This window comes from Chiloscyllium punctatum, chromosome 2 (genome assembly GCF_047496795.1).
Source record: "Chiloscyllium punctatum isolate Juve2018m chromosome 2, sChiPun1.3, whole genome shotgun sequence".
Taxonomy (NCBI): Eukaryota; Metazoa; Chordata; class Chondrichthyes; order Orectolobiformes; family Hemiscylliidae; genus Chiloscyllium; species Chiloscyllium punctatum.
This window is the reverse complement of record NC_092740.1, coordinates 140,388,337-140,409,329: the sequence shown is the minus strand read 5'-3', so window position 1 is coordinate 140,409,329 and position 20,993 is coordinate 140,388,337. Positions and strand designations below refer to the sequence as shown.

The following is a 20,993-nucleotide window of genomic DNA, read 5'->3' as shown; positions in this document are numbered from 1 at the left end:
TGTGCTCTGTGTGGTGTTCGACCACAGTTAGCTCATATTTATCTTATGTTAATTCTGGATGTTAGATTATAGGTTGTACATATGTACAATATAGTGGATTGTTATACTGTTCAAACTATAGAGTAACATTTAGTTTTTTTATCAAACCAATGGAATCTGATGGGCTTATTCCCTTAGTAAGTGCCTGGATCTTAAACTTTGTTGATTAATGAAAAAATGGTTTCTGATCGCTGGTGTAATTAGGGATTGGCATCAAATGTTGGCCTTGCTAGTGATGCCCTCACCCTACAGAAGAACTTTCAACACTAAGCTGTTGAATCTTTCTTTGGTCATTTTTTTCCCATGATCCTTTTGCAGATATTAATTTGCTCAATCACATCTTCATTCTCATCTTCAATGTCCTTGGCTTCAGTAAAAATCCAATTGCCTCAAATTTATCCTCCCTCTGATGCAACCTACTTATTCCCTTAATGGTAAGGTTCTGGGGAGTGTTGCCGAACAAAGAAACCTTGGACTGTAGGTTCATAGTTCCTTGACAATGGAGTCAAGGGTAGGAAGGAAGAAGGCGTTTAATATGCCTGCCTGTATTCACCAGTGCATTGAGTATAGGATTCGGGAGGTCATGTTGCAGAACATTAGTTAGGCCACTTTTGGAATTCTGCATTCAGTTCTGGTCTCCCTCCTATTGGAAAAATGTTGTTGAACTTGAAAGGGTTCAGAAAAGATTTCCAAGGATGTTGCCAGGTTTAGAGGGTTTGAGTTACTGGGAGAGGCTGAATAGGCTGGGCCTGTTTTCCCTGGAGCCTCAGGGGCTAAGGGGTGACCTAATAGAGCTTTATAAAATCATGAGGGGCATAGATAGTGTAAATAGACACGGTCTTTTCCCTGGGGCATAGAGGGCATACGTTTAAGGTGAGAGGGGAAAAATTTAAAAGAGTTATAAGGGACGACTTTTTCATGCAGAGGGTGATACGTGTATGGAATGCCAGAGGAAGTGGCGGAGGCTGGTACAATTACAACATTTTAAAGGCATCCGGATAAGTATCTGACTAGGAAACGTTTAGAGGGATATGGGCCTAATGCTGGCAAATGGGACTAGATTAATTAAGGATATCTGGTCATTATGGACATGTTGGACCAAAGGGTTTGTTGCTGTACTGTACATTTCTATGACTATGACTTCACTCCTTATAGCACAATGGAAGCATACTTGAATATTTAGAGCTGGTGTTAATCTGCTCATTGCATCCCCCAGTCAATAATTTAATGCATTCTCTGACTGCATTCTACTCCTGACATAAGTAGGTTATTTTTACATTCCTCTCATTTCCCAAAACTGCCCAAACTCAATCAGAAACAACTTAATGTTCCCTAATGAATGGCCAAGAACAACCATTGATAGTTCTACCATTGATAGTTCTACCACATATATAGGAAGATATGACAAAATGTCTTTGTCATTCTCATACATAAAGTACCCTGGGTAGATTTTGAACCTAACCCCCCCCCTTTCCACTTCTCAGCTCCCCATAATAAAACCTTTCCTGAATCTTTAAGACTCTTATCTCACCACATAAAGTGTCTCAACTCCCAACCTGACCCAGCTTTATTGTCATTCTGCCCTAATAAATGGTTTTAAAGATTTTTGCCATTGTTTTTATGTGTACCCTTGAACTACCTCTTACAATCTCCAAGCTAAGTAATAGAAAGTGAAGACTGCAGATGCTGGAGATCAGTTTCAAAGAGTGTAGTGCTGGAAAAGCACAGCAGGTCAGACAGCTTCTGAGGAGCAGAAGAATCAACGTTTCGGGCATAAGCCCTTCATCAGGAATCTCCACGCCAACTCTTGGAAGCAAAACTTTCAACCACAATGCATCAATTTTTGAAACAATCTTCATATAATCTCCTTGTTATATTCATCTTTGCTTTTAGAATGCTCCCTGTGACCTTTGTTCACCAGTTCTTTTTTTCTCTCCAGCCTTCCTACTTAGTTGGCAATCTTTGTAACTATACTGCAACTATATTGAAAAGCTCTGATATATCCCTTTGTGTCTACTGTTATTGTTGAGGTAATATGACTTATCTAAATTTATCTATCCCGCCTCTAAACATTTTTATCCAAGGATGTTTTCTGTAGTCAATGATTTTAAAATATTCATTCATGGGATGTGGGCTAAGTCTTTTCAGAGTCAACCACAATGCTATGGATCTGGAATCACATGTAACCCCGTCCAGTTAAGTATTACAAATGTTCTTTATTCGTGAACCAAATATATTTCAACACCAATCAACCATGGTTTTCATTAGACTTTTCATTCCAGATTTGTTTTTAATTCAACTTGCAACATTTGTGATGATTGGATTCAAACCCTGTCATAGAGTTACCTGGGTCCTAATCAAGGGACAATAGCATAATGTCATTACCTCTCCATATTTGTTGTCAGAGTCAATATCATTAACATAATAGAGACATTACCAATACCACTATCCAGGGTCCTGAACAATATCCCTCAATTTAGACATCATGGTTGTCTTTATACTGTTTTTATTCATGAATAGAATGTGGGGCATCACTGGCTAAGTCTTCATTTTTACCCAACCTTACTGCCCAGAGTTAAGAATCAACCTGTGGGTTGCTATGGATCTGGAGTCACATATCGTCTAGACTAGCAGATTGCCTTTCATTAAAAAATATTAATGAACTAGATGGGTTTATCCCCAAGAACTGGAAACGGTGTCTTGGTCATCATTAGACTCTTGATTCCAGATCATTTCTATTGAATTCAAATTCCACCAAGACAGGATTCAAACTGGGTTCCCAGAACATTGCCTGTGTCTCTGGATTCATAGGTCAGTTATAATACCACTGGGTCATCATATCAGTAACCCTTCAAACACAGAAATTAACTCAGAGAAAGAGGATTAATCTGAGAACAGCAACTGCATGGTCTTAATTCCTTTTAGTAAAATTAAGTGCATATAGCAATGCAAGTTACTGGTCGTGCTTTCAGATTATATGGTTTACCAAATCATCTAACATTTTCATTGACTATTTTCTCACATATTGTCTACCTATTTTCCAAAGTCTAGATTAGAGTGGTGCTGGAAAAGCACAGCAGTTCAGGCAGCATCCGAAGAGCAGTAAAATCGACATTTCGGGCAAAAGCCCTTCACCAGGAATACAGGCAGACTGCCTGAAGGGTGGAGAGATAAGTGGGAGGAGGGTGGGGGTGGGGAAAAAGTTTCCAAACTCCACTGGTGCCTGTCTTTGTTTCTATTATTGCATTCATTATTGCTATGATCACGTGTGGAGATTTTATTAGCTTGAATGGAGGATTGGCTAACAAACAGAAGCAAGAGAATCAGGATAAATGGGTCTTTTTCGTGTTGGCAAGTTGTAAGTCATGAGGTGCCACAAGTCCTTAGGTCCCAACTATTTACAATCTGGTTTAATGACCTGGAAGCAGAAAATATTGTAGCCAAATTTGCAGATGACACTAAAGCAGGTTGTAAAGTAATTTGCAATAAAAAAAATTAAAAATTGACAAGTGGATATGGATAGATTTGATGAATGGATCAAAATTTGTTTGATAGATTTCGACATCCATAAGTGTGAAGTTATCCATTTTGGGTTGAAAGAATTGAAAGGCAATTTATTCTCAAAATGGAGACAAAATTCAGTATGTCTCTGTTGGAGAAATTACCCAATTGAACAGAGACCACACAAGTACGGATCAGGTGAAATTGACAAGCTATTTATTACAAGCATATTGCTGAAAGAGATATTGACTGGGCTGAGACAGAACTGACCATCTGTACAGGTAGACTAAGGGTTCTCTTCCTTGAGCAGTGGGCCCAGGTAGTTTTATAGGGGTACAGTAATGTGGTGTGAATTAGAGCACAATCAAGAGTAAAACACAATCAATGGGAGGACCATCAGCCGTCCTGTAGCAGCAATCAGTCAGTGATTGAGTTAGGAGATTGTGATCCTCTGTGAGAGTAGATGTTAATGTTTCTTATCCTGGCATCGATGGGTTTCCATTGTGGTTAGTCCGCAAGCAAGGTACCTTGGTGCCTTTCAGTCTGAGCAACCCTTTGTCCAGTATGTGTGTGGAGGGAGGCTGCCCTTAGGGCTTCAGAAGCAGTTGTGCTTACTGAGGGCTAGGAAGTCTATTGTCGGGCTGTCGCGGGAAGTGTATTGAGAACCTCTCTCCCCTTCCTGGACCTCTCCAACTTCATCAACGGTGACTGACTCAACACTGACATTTTCTACAAACACACTGACTCCCACAGCTACCTGAATTATACCTCCTTCTACCGTGATTCCTGCAAAAGTGCTATCCCTATTCCCTATTACGCCACTTACAAACAGACCCCACAACCAGAGATATATTCCCTGCCCCACCCCATCCGCTTTCTGTAAAGACCGTTCCCTCTGCAACTACCTTGTCAGGTTCACGCCCCCTAATAACCCACCCTCCCCTCCCAACACCTTCCTCTGCCACCGCAGGAATTGCAAAACCTGCACCCATACCTCCTCCCTCACCTCTGTCCAAGGCCCCAAAGGAGCCTTCCATCAAAGCTTCACCTGCACTTCCACAAATGTCATTTACTGAGTCTGTTGCTCCCAATGCGGTCTCCTCTCCCAGAGCACTTCAGTGCACATCGCTGGGATACCCACACCAATCAACCCCACCGCCCCATGGCCTAACATTTCAATTCTCCCTCTCACTCCACCAAGTACATGGAGATCCTGGGCCTCCTCCAACACCACTCCCTCACCACCTGACACCCGTAGGAAGAATGCCTCATCTTCCACCTCAGAACCCTTCAACCCCAGGGCATCAATGTGGACTTCACCAGTTTCCTCGTTTCCCCTCCCCCCACCTTACCCCAGTTCCAACCTTCTAACTCAGCACTGTTCTCATGACCTGTCCCACCTGTCAATCTTCCTTCCCACCTATCTGCTCCCTCTCCTCTCTGATCTATCACCTTTACCACACCTCCATCCATCTTTTGCACTCTCAGCTACATTCCCCCAGCACAACCTCCCTCCCATTTACCCCTCTACCTCCAATGTTCCCAGCCTCATTCCTGATGAAGGGCTTTTGCCTGAAATGTCGGTTTTCCTACTCCTCGGATGCTGCCTGACCTGCTGGGCTTTTTCAGCACTACTCTAATGTCCAGCATCTGCAGTACCCACTTTCGCTTCAGGAAGTGTACTTCCCAGTCTAGGAGTGGCTTGGGGCATCTCCTGTTTGCTGCCTAGTGTCTTAGTTAGCCTGTTTGGTCAAGGCTGAGGCACTCTGGGTAGTTTCTGTTGTGGCTTAGGCAGACATGGTTCCTTTTGTTCTTTGTGGCCATGCTGTGGGTGGACAGGGAAGCAGAGTTTCTTCCATAATTCCCAATTGTTTTTGGTTTTAAATGAGTGATTAGAAGAGGGCAATGTAGCCACAGTCACGGGGTTTGTCAGGTGGGGTGGTTCAGAATCAGAGGGATAGTCATCGGAGTCCAAATCCAAAGCAGCAGAGTGCGACCCAGGGGCAGGGATATTCTGCCAGTGCACCTGGACCAGTTGAGTGGTCAGGAGGTAGATGGTAGCAGCATCGAACACAGGTGCAAATGGCACATTCTGATGGCCATGATAACGCTGCAATCACGGCAATGACAGCAGTGAGGGCGATCAGTCCCTGCAGCAGGACATGCCTCATGAACCCAGCCAGGAAGTTGCCAAGCTCCACAGATCCCAGTGTGATCCCTGTCCAGGTAGGGTAGCCACAGCTGGTCGGATATGCTGGACCAGGTCAGTGATGCTGTCACTGGGGTCAGGAATGTATGTACAGCAGCCAGCGCCAGTGAGGGCACAAGTGCCCCTCCCCCCCCTTTCTTGGCCAGCAGGTAGTCAAGGGCCATTCAGTTTTTTCAGGCTTCAGCACAAATGGTAACAGCCTCCGCATTCAACTGGGCGAGAGTTTTGGCTGTGGCATTGGCTACCTCCTCTAAAATGGTGGTGAGCTGCTGGGCTTCTGTGTTTAGTCACCAGGCTTCATAATGGGATACAAAGATGGAGAGGATTGCATTTGATGCAATTTATGGGCTTTATGAAGGCGGAGGACTGGGAATGGTAGACGAGTGCCACCATGTACCAAACATAGCAGCTTCCAGACCAGGACAATGGTAGCCAAGGGTAGACCTTGTGGCCACAGGTGAAATACCTGCCGTTACAGGTCCGCAAATGACGGGTCTGGGTTCCTGCCCAGAAGGTAGTAAACGTGGTCAAGACTTAGGCACTCTGGGTAGTTTCTGTTGTGGCTTAGGCAGATATGTTTCCTTATGTTCTTTGTGGCTATGCTGTGGGTGGACAGGGAAGTGGATTTTCTCCTGCAATCTCATTACAGAGGGATCTGGGTGTCCTTTTCTTGGTCCACATCACCTGAGAGGTCATGAGTTTTATTACTGAAGTGACCCAATTCCTCTAGGACTTAAGAGTTAGTTTAGTCAGCCCAACCCGGTAATGGAGCCAACAAAAATGGGAATGAGGTCTGTTGGGCTACCTACACCCTGTTCATGTTCCAGTGAAAATTGCAAGAAATTGATACAATAGCCCCAGAAATAGGTCCTACCTGCTATTTATATAAGGCTGCCAAGTTGTCCTGATGTAGTGGACATCTTTGCCTCAATATTTGTTTAATTTATTAACGATTTCATTTCATTCTTTTCCATTATGGCTTCACCTGCCTCTGTTTCCATTAGGTCCATGTTTACCTTCATTATTCTCTTCATATTTGAATACTTTATTGTATGTCTCTAACTTGCCTCCTGTCTCATTTGCCTTCCTCTCTAATTCTTTGTTCTAACTTTTCATTTTCTCTATTCCTCAGGCAACATTGCAAGTCTCATTCTTTGATTAATGTTTTCTTTAACTGCTCCCGACAGACTTTATTAGATTACTTTTGTCCGGGAGCAGAAATTCCTCAGCATCTCTGTCTTAAATGAGAGACTTCCTATTTTGAAACAGAGCCCCATAATTATGGTTTAGACTGTTCATTTTAATTCTGGTTATAGGATTCTTTCATATTATGATCAATCTTCTCAATCATCTCCTTACTGCAAGGCTGTTTATTAATCCTTTCTCTTCAAAGAATGTTCGATCCAAAATAACCTATTCCCAAAATGGTTCATCAGTGTATGTTCCATATGTTCATTAGCATGTGTTCCATGAACCAATCCTCCACAATATCACTGTAAATCTGTTCTGGCCAGTCTAAACGCAGTTTGAAGTCCTTCATGATTATTGCATTATACATTTAACTTTAGGTCTAACTTTCTGATGTATACTCTGCCCTGTATTGGAATTACAATTAGAGGGTCTGTCAACAACACACCAATGTTTTCTTGTTATTTCTTAATTTGACTCAAACTGATTCTATCTCTTGATTTTCTAAGCCAAGATCCTTCTCTCTACTGTCTTTAGTCTGTCTACATCCTGTCCTATCAGGACTGTCCCTTCCCTTTCTCAGTTTGCATATTTTTTCTAATAGCTATGTGCAGGAATATTTAGTTCCCATCCTTGATTATTTTATAACCATTACCTATAATAGCTGTTGGATAAAATCTACTAATTTCAAGTTTTGCTACTAATTAATTATGTTGGTATGAATGCTTCATGAATCCTAATGTATTGCTTTGTAGCTTTGATTTATTTCTAATTTCTCCTGATGTCACCTTTGTCACTGCTGCTCTGCTAACTTTGTTACTCTCACTGTCCATTCCTGACCCAATCTGCTCATATTTACCAAAGATTTTACACTGATTCATTGTTTTGAAAATTCCTTTCCTCAGGCAACTGTCTGTGTGGAGTTTGCACATTTTCCCCTTGCCTGTGTGAGTTTCCTCCAGCTGCTCTGGTTTCAAAGATGTGCAGATTAGATGGATTGGCCCTTTGAAATGCAGGATTACAGGATGGGGTAGGGAGGTGAGTCTGGTTGGGTTGCCCTTGGTGGTCAGTGTGGACTCAATGGACAAAATGGTCTGCTTGCACAAATAGGGTTTCTATGAGTGCAAGAAATTGGTATAGAAGATTACATGGAAGCCCATATAAAATGGGTTTTATATGGGCTTCCATTTAATCCTAAATGGATTTTAGTTGATGCCCGAGTTTGATTGACACTTCCCTCAAATTCCTCCTAACACTAATTAAGTGAAAGGTTAACTGTATTATTTTAAGCACCATAAATGTTTACATCATAAGAGAACCTATTGACAAATTTCTCTCAGGTTACAGGTTTTGGAATCGCGCATGCACCAGAGCTAGAAATCCATTAGACAATATCAGAAAGATACTGGATAGGAAATGCTGCTGTACATTACCACTTTAAAATTAACTTCAATTGCACAAATCTACCTCCAAGAACATATGGCATATGCAATGGATACAGTACAATGCCATGAACCATTTTATTGCACTTGAGAAATAAACAAGCATCCACAGGCTAGAATATACCCACCTAAAGTATGATAATACAACAAAGGAACACAAGCAAAGGAACAAATCCTTCAAACTATAACAAATGAAGATCATGTTATCATGCACATATAAAACGACTCTTACATGCTAAGATAGTAGGACTGTATTTGACAGTGGAGTGTGACTATGTTTATTAAAGAAAAAGGATTTGAAATAATGTAGCAGGTATCTCAGCCTCAGGAATTCAAAAGAACAATGAAGTGTTGTTTTTTACAATGAAGTTGTTATTGTTATATGGAAATTGCAGCAATATATTTTCACCTATCATCACACAAATAGACATGGTATGATTTTAGGGTTGGTGCTTGAAGGAGAAACACTTGCCAAGTCAGGAGAACTCTGTGACCTTCTTTGAACGGAAGCTTTTACATTCACGGTCTTTGCTTCTCTGGCTCCTTAATGGGGTCACAATTATAAACCTGTTCGCAGGTCGAGGGGATCTGGAATGCTTCACAATTAGCTTCAAGTTATCATGACGAGATGCAACTTGATAAGATGAACCTAACTGTGGTGGTAGCAGGAAACAACCCAGTTCTTGATACAATGCTACATTTCACTTGAAAATATTGCACAACAAAAAAATCATGGGGTTACATTTGGGCATCATTTGAAACTAATATTGACCTATAGTGATTTTAAAATTTCCACAACTAATCCACCCGACAGCTAACACATTGAGTTCTTTTCACACATTACCCATGCAAGTGTTTTGTAATGCATGATTTAAGTTTAAAGTACTTAGACCTTAGTCCTAATGTGAAGCAGGTTTCTACATTGAAAAATTCACAGAGGATGTTAAGTCAGGTCACTTTACACAGAACAAGCTCACACTCCTCCTAGTGTTGCTAACTAGTCAATTGTCCATATTTCTGAGAGACAAAAAGTGATGCTCACAAAGTAATGACTTAAGAAAAGGTTAAATTGCAAAAAGGGAAAATATAAATGCTATGATTGATTGTTAAGCAAAGAAAAACATTTGACTGAATATGCTATTTGCAAAACAATAAATATTCTTCAGGAAAACAGAGACACACAATTTTATCACAGCATATCAACTTGTACAGTATTGGGTGGACATTTTCTATTTTCAGTTGGTGTTTGGTCGAGTGAGATTCCTGACACCGGTCTGCTAAGGTGTGAAACGACTGTTCCAAATCAATCTTCTGCTTGTCACCTCAATAATTACACACTCAGGCTCCTAGTGTCTTTCTCTGAGAATCACGTGGTTGTAAAAGCAGAAGTGCTTACCACTGCCAGGACCTTCCAGGTTTCATGTGTCTGGCACCACATCTACAGTCCAATATGTGACCTCTGAAGTGGCAAGGCAAGAACCACCCCTCACATTGTGGGGCTTGACTGTTAAACTGAACACCGAGCCAAGATGAAAGGAAAGGTCATTCTTTACTTTGCATTCAGAGGCCTAGAGGTGTAGTCAATAGGCTGGGTGAAGGCAGTATTTTCACCAGCTGATACAGGATATTACGAAATCAAAGCAAGTCAGTCTGGTTACAGATTGCAGACCAGTTGGTGCTGTGCCCCAAATGAAGTAGAAAGAAGGTCAATGATCTTCTGTGCTCCTCAAGGATATGTTTGACTATGTTCTCTCAGCTACCTCACGCACACAGAGTCACACTCAGTCTAACACTCCACACTAAAGCTGATGGAATACATCTCATTACTGCATGCATCATGTCCACTCAATAGCACTAGCCCATCTAATCATCCCAAATTACTTACCCTTCCAGCCCTTTGTGCTTTCTCCTCACTCCCTCGGGATACCACAGCGAGGCCTTTATGTGAAGGCTCTCTCCACACACTCTCTCTCTCCCCAGGGTATCTTCAGCTGCTGGGGATTCTCCCTTCAAAGGTTGGATGACAACCATTTGGGGTGCAGGGAGGGGGGGGGGGGGGGGGGGGGTGCTGCTGCTGGACTTGCTGATGAATTCTCAATTGCTCTTTTCTTCTACATTCAGAATTGCACCAAGGTCAGAATGACTTCAGGAACTGCAGTCTTCATGTGAGATACATGAGCAAATAATCTGTGGGGAATGTCAGAGGAGAACACAAAAGGGAATATCCTGCATCTGCACATCTATCACAGGGAAGCTTCATGTTCATAGCATGGCACAGGATCATCCCAAAGGAGGTCTTTGTCTTGCCTCCATGAGAAGCTCGGACTCATATCACCTGAAATATCCAATTATATGATGCACAATTATGCTTTCATGCTACATTACAGAAATAGAATTCTGCCAGTAGGTCACCATTACTCCCTTTTATCCCAAAGGAAAGGCTACCTTGATCATCACCAACCACATCCTTGCATATTTATAGTCCAGACTGTGAACAGATAGTGGATTAGTGGTGCTGGAAGAGCACAGCAGTTCAGGCAGCATCCAAGTAGCAATCTGCAGTCATTGTTTTTACCTTGTGAACAGATAGCTGCAATGCTTGCTCCAGTTGTGAAACCAGAACTTCAGCTTCTGTTTGTTTTCATTACAGGTCCACAGTTAACATGACAAGGAGGTGAATAGTGAGAAAAATGTATTGGTCATGATGGGCTGAAGCAATAATTTTTATATTCATGCTCAATTAGTGACCTGTTGACAAAGTGAAAATTTGAGCCAGGTGGTGGCATTAATAGAATCAGTGAAGCACAATTGCTGCGATTGTCCTAAGGAGGACTTCCAATTTAAAGGATGCTACTCCACCCCTAAAGGAAAAAACATAACTTCCTCTGGATATTTTGTACGTGGTGCTCACCATTTTGTGTGGTTATTACAAAGCTGACATTCAATCTGACATGGCAAAGTTTGTCTCAGTGTGAATGACTCACAGGTTCCACATGTGTCACACAAATATCACGCCCCCTCCTCCAATGTTGTCTGTACTTTGTGGTGTTGGTGTCCGTGCAGCTGTGTGACTTTTCAGACATCGCCCATTTCCACTGAGATAATTTGCATGACTATTAATGTTTCCATTTTACCTGAAGAGCATATGACTTTGGAAATTTCTGTGCCTTGGTTTACCATATACCTCCCTATGTAGAAATCAGAGTTACCATGGCCTATTGAAACCAGTCCTCCCCACCCCCTCCTTTCCAAAATTTCCAGTTTCCTACTACTTGCTAGAAGGTCCAACTCTACTACCTACAATATCTCCCCATGACAGTCACCTTTTCCTCAGCGTTCCAGTAAAATGAAATCCATCCCAAGAATTCCACTGCTGGTTATCTCCAGAAGCCCATGGACTGCCAACTGATAATTCCCCTGACTATTATAGACAAAGGCCTGATGAGTGACTGCGTCGCACTCACCTACCACCTCCTCCTCCAGGTTGACTCAACAGAGCAGCCCCAGCTGACCACTGCACAGCTCACTGACAGATGTCTCAACAGAACCTCAACAGATTTACCTGTGAGCCCAGGACTGCTTATACTTGACATTCAAGACTGACTCCTGAACTACAAGGACACAGATCCCCAGACTCTCATACAGCTAAGTGCCTGACTGACCATGAGCAACCTCCTGACTGCAAGAAGTCTGGATTAAGAAAGTAAGTTAAGAGTCATAAGGTGAGTGCATCTGGGCTCAAACATAAAGAAACCCCCAAATTTACAATCTTTGAAAATGCTCACTTAACTAATCTGAATGAACAACTGCACTCATTCTTGCCAAACCACAAGAATTTAATGCAATAGTTTCTCAAAATGAAAGTCAAAAGACTCAGCCATTTGAATGATTTTAAATAAAAAAGATGGCTACTTTTTCTTCGGTCCAAATTATTCAATCAATTCCCCAAAGGAAGCGGCCTTATAACCTTGCTGTTGTCGCCACCTGTAACGCATCCTGCACATGGAGGTAGATTCTGGGTCTTCAAACTCCGGAAATCCCAACTTGTCCAAGATTTCAAAGACTCCTGCTGGAGCAGCCACCTGTAACAAAACAAATCAGGGAATGACAGGGAATAGGTTATAAGACAGCAAAGTCTCCTAGTTAGCCTAGGGTTCTGTCTGTCTGATTCTTCTGCCTTAGCTCACGTTCCTGGGCATGTGCCCTTGAGCTATGACAGTGAACCTACAGCCAGGGTCTTTGTTCATCAAATGGGAACTCACCAGTATGACAGAGGAGAACCTCCGCAATACCGCACCCTTAAAGGAGCACCCTAAAAGATTTGAAGTGATGGATGTAGGTTGGCTCGCTGAGCTGGAAAGTTCATTTCCAGACATTTCGTCACTCTACTAGGTAACATCTTCAATGGGCCTCAGGTGAAGCACTGCTGATAATTCCAGTTTTCTATTTATACATTTGGGTTTCTTTGGGTTGGTGATGTCATTTCCTGTGGTGAAGTCACTTCCTGTTCTTTATCTCAGGGGTCTAACTCGATGTGTTTGTTGATAGAGTTCCGGTTGGAATGCCATGCTTCTAGGAATTCTCATGTGTGTCCTTGTTTGGCTTGTCAGAAATGACATCAACTAGTCACAAAACGACATGACCCTCTCTCACGAGTATCTTTACATATAGATAAGGAAGGACACCACTTCAACTGGGACAGCACATCCATCCTTGGACAAGCCAAACAAAGACACAAATGAGAATTCCAAGAAGCATGGCATTCCAACTGGAACTCTATCAACAAACACATCGAGTTAGACCCCATCTACCACCCCCTGAGAGAAAGAACAGGAAGTGACTTCACCACAGGAAATGACATCACCAACCCAAAGAAACCTAAACATATGAATAGAAAGCAGGAATTATCAGCAGTGATTCACCTGAAGCCCACTGAAGATGTTACCTAGAAACATGTGGAAATGAACCTTCCAGCTTAGCAAGCAAACCTACATCCACAACCTCAACCTGAGCTACAAATCTTTTCAAAACTCACTAATTTGAAGTGATTCTGGATTAGTGGTGCTGGAAGAGCACAGCAGTTCAGGCCACTTGGATGCTGCCTGAACTGCTGTGCTCTTCCAGCACCACTAATCCAGAATCTGATTTCCAGTATCTGCAGTCATTGTTTTTACCAATTTGAAGTGATTTCTCACTGATCACCTCAGTTGAGTGTGTATCTAAACTGTGACTACGTGCAAGTCTTAGGCAAGGGCGGAAACAAAACAAAGAACTGTGGCTGGTGAAAATCAGAAACAAAAACAGAAACTGCTGGAGAAGCTCAGCACATCAGGAAGTATCTGTAGAAAGAAAGCAGAGTTAACGATTAGAGTCCAGAGTTCTGGAGAAGGGTCACTGGACTCAAAATATTAACTCTGCACTCTCTCCACAGATGCTGCCAGATCTGCTGAGCGTGTCCAACAACTTCTGTTTTTGTTTCAGAGGCAGGATCCTCTCATTTCCTGAAGGCATATCCAAAATGTTTGCATCACCTTCTGAGGAACACCATCAACTTTCTGATGAATTTTATGGAATCAAGTTTAAATTAATGTTTAAATTTATTTTCTACATCCAACATCAAAATATTTTAGTCGTTATACAGAGCAATTTGACACAAGTGTATCCTGTCTCTAGGATACTGGCTTCTGTTCCCAGTTCAAATGGTGTTCTGATTTCACATCGGAGAACTGCACATATCAACTAAATTTGAAGTATCGATTATTTTCACAAATGTTGAAATTTGCACAATGCCTTCCATTTCTCAAAAAATGCAATGATATTTTTAGAGCCCTTTACTGCAAACAGTCCTGACATTATGTAAATACCAACTGACAACCCAGAGACACAAAAAGTACGACAAGTTTTCTGAGTCACTGACCTACTGTATTCCATTACTGGTCTGGGAAAATATTCAAAGCTTAAAAACAAAGAATGAAATGGAACATATTTCCATATGTGCAAATCATGGACACTAATCCTTTTTTAGCTACAATGACATTTCTAGCTGGTCTTCAGAGTTTGTACAAGACTGATACTTAATACCAAAGAGGCCCTGAAAGTATGAATTGAGCTCCCATTGCTTGATGTTTCTAGGAGCACTGCTGCACTGTATATAAGTGTCCTTTGTCACAGATGAAAGTGATATACAGCAATGCAAATAAACTGCGACTGAAATAGTTGTCTAAACCCAGGAAAAATTAGACGGCAAAATATGTTTCTTTACTTTAGCAGTGAAAACCCACCCAGCCTCTCTTTCACTAGTTGCCAGGGTAAATTTTGCTGAAAGCAGACTGTCTGAAATCAGGCTTGATCATAAATGAGCAGTGTTGAACAGATTTGTTTTCTGCCAAGAAAGTAATCAGACCAGATTTCTTAAAGATTCCAAGCATGCATTTTTGGTGATCTCCATAATGTCTTGATTATCACATCCGAAAAGATCTCCTGCTCCACTTTAGCACAAGTCAATTCTCCCCTCTGAGTTCAACATTGGTGTGTTTAGATGCTACTCCAGAACCCTGGGAGTGCTGCACTGTTGCAGAGGCTGCATTTCTGTGAGGTATTAAACTGAGACACTGTCTACTCCTCAGTTGGCCACAACAAATGCAATAGTGTTTTTGCTTTCTGTTTCAAAATAAAAAGCAGAGGAAGTTCTTCTTAGTCCTGGATCACTTTTATCTTCCAACCAAGATGACCAAAGCAGATGACTCACCTCAAGATAGTTTGTGGGATCTTGCTGTGTCCATAATGATTTATTTCCCCCAGACGAGAACAGCGACTACACTTTAAATGAAATGATTGCAGAATGGGATAAGGATTCAAAGGCAGACGAATGAAAGTGAATTATTCTTCCCACATCTGTATCATAAAGCATGGGCAGGGTTTTCCCCAGCCTCCCAGTCTGGGGTAGGTATGGAGTTGTGCAAGAGTGAAAGCATTGGCATGTTGACTTGCTGGCAATATTCCACCACCACCAACAAACCCTTAATCCATTACAATGAGCAATCCATATATGGCGATAATTGCAGAACTATATTTGGTGATAATTGCAGATCCAATCTCTCTCTGATTGGTCTCTTCAGCCATCAGCAAATTTGAAACCATTCCAATTTTGTTCATTGAACATAGATCATAGAACACTACAGCGCAGTACAGGCCCTTTGGCCCTTTATGTTGCTCTGATCTGTGGAACCAATCTGAAGCCCATCTAACCTACACTATTCCATTCTCATCCATATGCTTATCCAATGACCATTTAAATGCCCTTAAAGTTGGCATGTCTACTACTGTCACAGGCAGTGTGTTCCACACCTCAATTTAAAGCTATGTCCCCTCGTGCTAGCCATCGCCATCCAAGGAAAAAGGCTCTCACTGTCCACCCTATCTGACCCTCTGATTATCTTATATGTCTCTATTAAGTCACCTCTCAACCTTCTTCTCTCTAACGAAAACAGCCTCAAGCCCCTCAGCCTTTTCTCATAAGACCTTCCCTCCGTACCAGGCAACATCTAAGTAAGTCTCTTCTTAACCTTATCCAAAGCTTCCACATCCTTCCTATAATGCGGTGACCAGAACTGCATGCAATACTGCAAATGCGGCCACACCAGAGTTCGGTACAGCTGCAACATGACCACATGACTCAATCCCTCTACCAAAAAAAGCTAACATTGCATTTGCCTTTTTAACAACTCTTTCAATCTGGATGGCAACTTTCAAGGATCTATATACCTGGACACCGAGATCTCTCTGCTCATTTACACTACCAAAGATCTTACCATTAGGTCAGTACTCTGCATTCCTGTTGCTCCTTCCAAAGTGAATCATTTCACATTTTTCCGCAATAACCTCCATTTGCCACCTCTCAGCCCAGCTCTGCAGCTGCCTGTAACCTACAACATCCTTCATCACTATCCACAACTCTACTGACCTTAGTGTCATCCGCAAATTTACTAACCCATCCTTCTATGCCCCCATCCAGGTCATTAATAAAAATGACAAACAGCAGTGGACCCAAAACAGATCCTTGTGGTACCCTACTAGCAACTGAACTCCTGAATGAATATTTCTCATCAACCACCACCCTCTGCCTTCTTTCAGCTAGCCAATTTCTGATCCAAACAGCTAAATCGCCCTCAATCCATGCCTCTGTATTTTGTGCAGTAGCCTACCGTGGGGAACCTTATCAAATGCCTTACTGAAACCCATATACATGACATCGGCCGCTTTACCCTCATCCACCTGTTTCGTCACTGTCTCAAATAACTCAATAAGGTTTGTGAGGCATGACCTACCTTTCACAAAACAATATTGATGATCCCTAATCAACTTATTACTTTCTGGATGATTATAAATCCCATCTCTTATAACCCTTTCCAACACTTTACCCGCAACCAAAGTAAGACTCACAGGTCTATAACTTCCAGGGTTGTCTCTACTCCCCTTCTTGAACAAGGGAACAACATTTGCTATCCTCCAGTCTTCTGGCACTATTCCTGTAGACAATGTCGACATACAGATCAAAGCCAAAGGTTCAGAAATGTCCTCCCTGCTTCCCAGAGAATCCTAGGATAAATCCCATCTGGCCCAGGGGACTTATCTATTTTTACACTTTCCAGAATTACTAACACCTCCTCCTTATGCACCTCAAACCCATCTAGTCCAGTAGCCTGTATCTCAGTATTCTCCTTGACAACATTGTCTTTTCCTACTGTGAATACTGACGAAAAGTATTCATTCAGCACTTCCCCTATCTCCTCTGATTCCATGCACAACTTTCCACTACTATGCTTGATTGGCACAGTCTTACTCTGGTCATTCTTTTACTCCTGATATACTTATAAAATGTTTTAGGGTTTTCCTTGATCCTATCTACCAACAGCTTCTCACATCCCCTCCTGGCTCTTTTTAGCTCTCTCTTTAGGTCTTTCCTGGCTAACTTGTAACTCTCAAGCGCCCTAACTGAACCTTCATGTCTCATCCTCACATAAGCCTTCCTCTTCCTCTTGAAAAGAGATTCAACTTCTTTAGTAAACCACAGCTCCTGCACTTGAAAACTTCCTCCTTGCCTGACCAGTACATACTTATCAAGGAATCACAGTAGCTGGTCCTTGAATAAGCTCCACATTTCAACTGTGCCCATCCCCTGCAGTTTCCTTCTCCAACCTATTCATCCTAATTCTTGCCTAATCGCCTCGTAATTACCTTTCCCCCAGCTATAACTTTTTTCCTGCAGTATATATCTATCCCTTTCCATCACTAAAGTAAACATAACCAAATTGTGGTCACTAACACCAAAGTGCTCACCTACCTCCAAAGCTAACATCTGGCCAGGTTCATTACCCAGTATCTAATGTAGCCTCGCCCCTTGATGGCCTGTCTACATACTTTGTCAGGAAACCCTCCTGCACACATTGGACAAAAACTGACCCATCTAAAGTACTTGAACTCCAGTATTCCCAGTCAATATTTGGAACGTTAAAGACCCCCCATGACAACTACCCTGTCACTCCTGCTCCCACCGAGGATCATCTTTGCAATCCTTTCCTCTACATCTCTGGAACTATTCAGAGGCCTATAGAAAACTCCCAACAGGGTGACCTCTCCTTCCCTGTTTCTAACCTCAGCCCATATTACCTCAGCAGACGAGTCCTCAAACGTCTTTTCTGCAACAGTAATTCTGTCCTTGAGTAACATGCCACACCACCCCCTCTTTTACCATTTTCACTGCTCTTATTGAAACATGCAAATCCCGGAACCTGCAATAATCATTCCTGTCCCTGCTCTACCCATGTCTCTGAAATGGCCACAACATTGAAATCTCAGGCAGTAAGTTCACTCACCTTCTTCTGGATGCTCCTGGCGTTGAAGTCGGCACACTTCAAACCAACTTCTGGCCTGCGACCTTGAAATTTTAGTTCTGACTTCACTACTCTCAACCTCCGTATACTTGAATTACAATTTCGGTTCCCACCCTCCTGCTGAATTAGTTCAAACCCACCTGAAGAGCATTAGCAAATTTCCCCCCAGGATATTGGTACCTCTTTGGTTTAGGTGAAGCCCATCCTGTTTGTAGAGGTCCAACCTTCCCAATTATTCAAAACCCTCCCTCCTGCACCATCCCTGTAGCCATGTGTTCAATTCCTCTCTCCCTCCCCATTACTCGCCTCGCTAGCATGTGGCACGGGCAACAAACCAGAGATAACAACTGTTCTAGCTCTAAGCTTCCACCCTAGCTCACTGAATTTCTGACTTAAATCTCCATCTCTCTCTTCCTACCTATGTCATTGGTGCCTATGTGGACCACAACTTGGGGCTGCTCCCCCTCCCCCTCAAGGATCCCGAAAACACGATCAGAGACATCATGGACTCTGGCACCTGAGAGGCAACACACCAACCGTGAGTCTCTCTCATTCCCACAGAACCTCCTACCTGTCCCCCTAACTATGGAGTCCCCAATGACTAATGCTCTGCTCCTCTTCCCCCTTCCCTTCTGAGCAACAGGGACAGACTGTGTGCCAGAAACCTCTTCCCCATTGCTTATCCCTGGTAAGTTGTCCCTCACAACAGTATCCAAAACAGTGTATTTGTTGTTGAGGGAACAGCCACAGAGGATCCCTGCACCACCTGCCGGTTCCCTATCCGTTCCTGACTGTAACCCATGTACCTTCTTCTTTTACCTAAGGTGTGACTACCTCCCTGTAACTCCTCTCAATAACCCCCTCTGCCTCCTGAATGATCCAAAGTTCATCCAGCTCCAGCTCCAGTTCCTTAACACGGTTTTCAAGGAGCTGGAGTTAGATGCACTTCCCACAGATGCAGTCAGCAGGGACACCACTGGTGACCCTCCCACCTCCCAATTTCTGCAGGAGGAACATTCAACTGCCCTAACCTCCATTCATATTAGTTTAAATTCCCAATGAGTCTACTGAAAAAACTAAAAAAAGAAACTACTCACCTTACCAATCTGGTGCACAACATTTTTTTTGGTTAGAGGAGGAAGACGAGACACTACCCAAGTAGTGTTTCAGGTAAAGTAACCACCCAAATATAAAGCATAACTTACCCAGCAGTCCCTTGTCCAGCTCCTGCTCAGTGTGCACGCTGCCTGTACACGAGGTAAGCTTTTATATCCTTTAAATCTTCAGTTTTCGCAAAGTTCTGAAATGTGCTGTATTTTGACTTGAGATGTTAAGCTGAGGCTCAGTCTGCCATTTTGGACTGTATAAAACAATCCCATTTGCCAATGGCTTCAATTTGCTGCATTCCTTCACCACGTTATGGAGATGGATATCTGCCAATGGCAATAGCAATGAACATAGGCGGACAGATATGAAAATACACATCACTAGCTGTTGGCCAGTTTGTCAACATCATTGCACCCCTCGGCCATCTTCCTACAGACTGTATCTGTGTCCAAAGAGGTAACCATGCTCAAACAGCAGAGAGAAAATGAATAATAGTTAGTGGCCTATTAGGACCTGTTTTAAAAGGCCGGCGTTGGAAGTTTCCAGTCAAACCTCTTACTCCCGGAATGTGCAGGAAAGAGGCTTTTGCCAGAGAATCATTCCCAGCTGCAAACCAGGAATCAGTACTCCAGATAGGTTTTGAGGGCCTCCACCTCTCTCATGTCAGCCTCTCTCAGCAGGGTGCTGATGCAAAAGGCAAAACGCTGCCCTAAAAGCATTACTGCTGATACACAAGGTGGTATCCCATGTAAATTCTAACCTATTCCCCCTGTTAAATGGTCTTTCTCTCCTTACTCTTCAGTCCCTGGAACTTCAAGTGTTTTCAAGCAGCACAGAATAACCATGAAGTTTGAGATTTGTACAGTAAAATTTCTTTCAACATATTCTGTGACAACTAGCACTGGCAAAGTCTTTAACCAAGCCCACATGTAGCATATCACATAAAGGTGTCACTTCATGACTCCAAGAAATTTCAACCAGAATGCATTCATTAGATTTGGAGCAATATACGATGATGCCAATGTGTAGTCTATTGACAAATTTATATTAGTTTACTCCACATTACCTCCACATTTCACACCAAGAACTAATCCTCTGAAGTACATCTGAAGAACTTTTGCTTGGTACACAACCCGTGGAAACCAGTGTGTGAACAATGGAGGCCATCAGGAATGAAAGAAGGGAGAAAACTTGCATTTATATTGCATTTCTCGTAGCCTCGGGACATAAAGTATTTAACAGCTTGCAAATTTGTTGAGATGTGTATTCACCTTTGCTTTATTTAGTAAATTGAAGATGCTGAATTGCTCACAGCAAGCTTTCATAAAAATATTCACAGAAGCAATTTAGAGGTGCAGGTTGAAGAATTTATATATTGGCCAGGACAGTGGGAGAACTCTACTTCAAGCACTGCTGTTAGATCTTTAACATCCATCCAAGATGACAGACCAAGCCTCAGTTTCACATCTCAGCTAAAATACAGCAGTCAACAATTCAAAACCTCATGAAAACTGCACTGAAATGATTCTCCATTTAAGTCTCCAAGCCAGCTCAAGTTTATCGAGAGTGGAAGATGGAATGTGGCCCATAAAGCATTGTCATAGTCTTGTCCAC

General features: G+C 42.4%; 1 protein-coding gene across 1 annotated transcript in view; it reads right to left on the bottom strand.

Annotated features, from left to right (window-relative positions):
* Positions 1-12,308: 12,308 nt before the first annotated feature.
* The window catches only part of LOC140492483 (paladin-like), a 118,201-nt gene continuing 109,516 nt past the window's right edge, over positions 12,309-20,993 (bottom strand). Inside the window, exon 19 of the mRNA XM_072591375.1 lies at positions 12,309-12,461. Coding sequence (XP_072447476.1) covers positions 12,309-12,461 — 153 coding nt within the window. The remainder of the gene's footprint in view (positions 12,462-20,993) is intronic.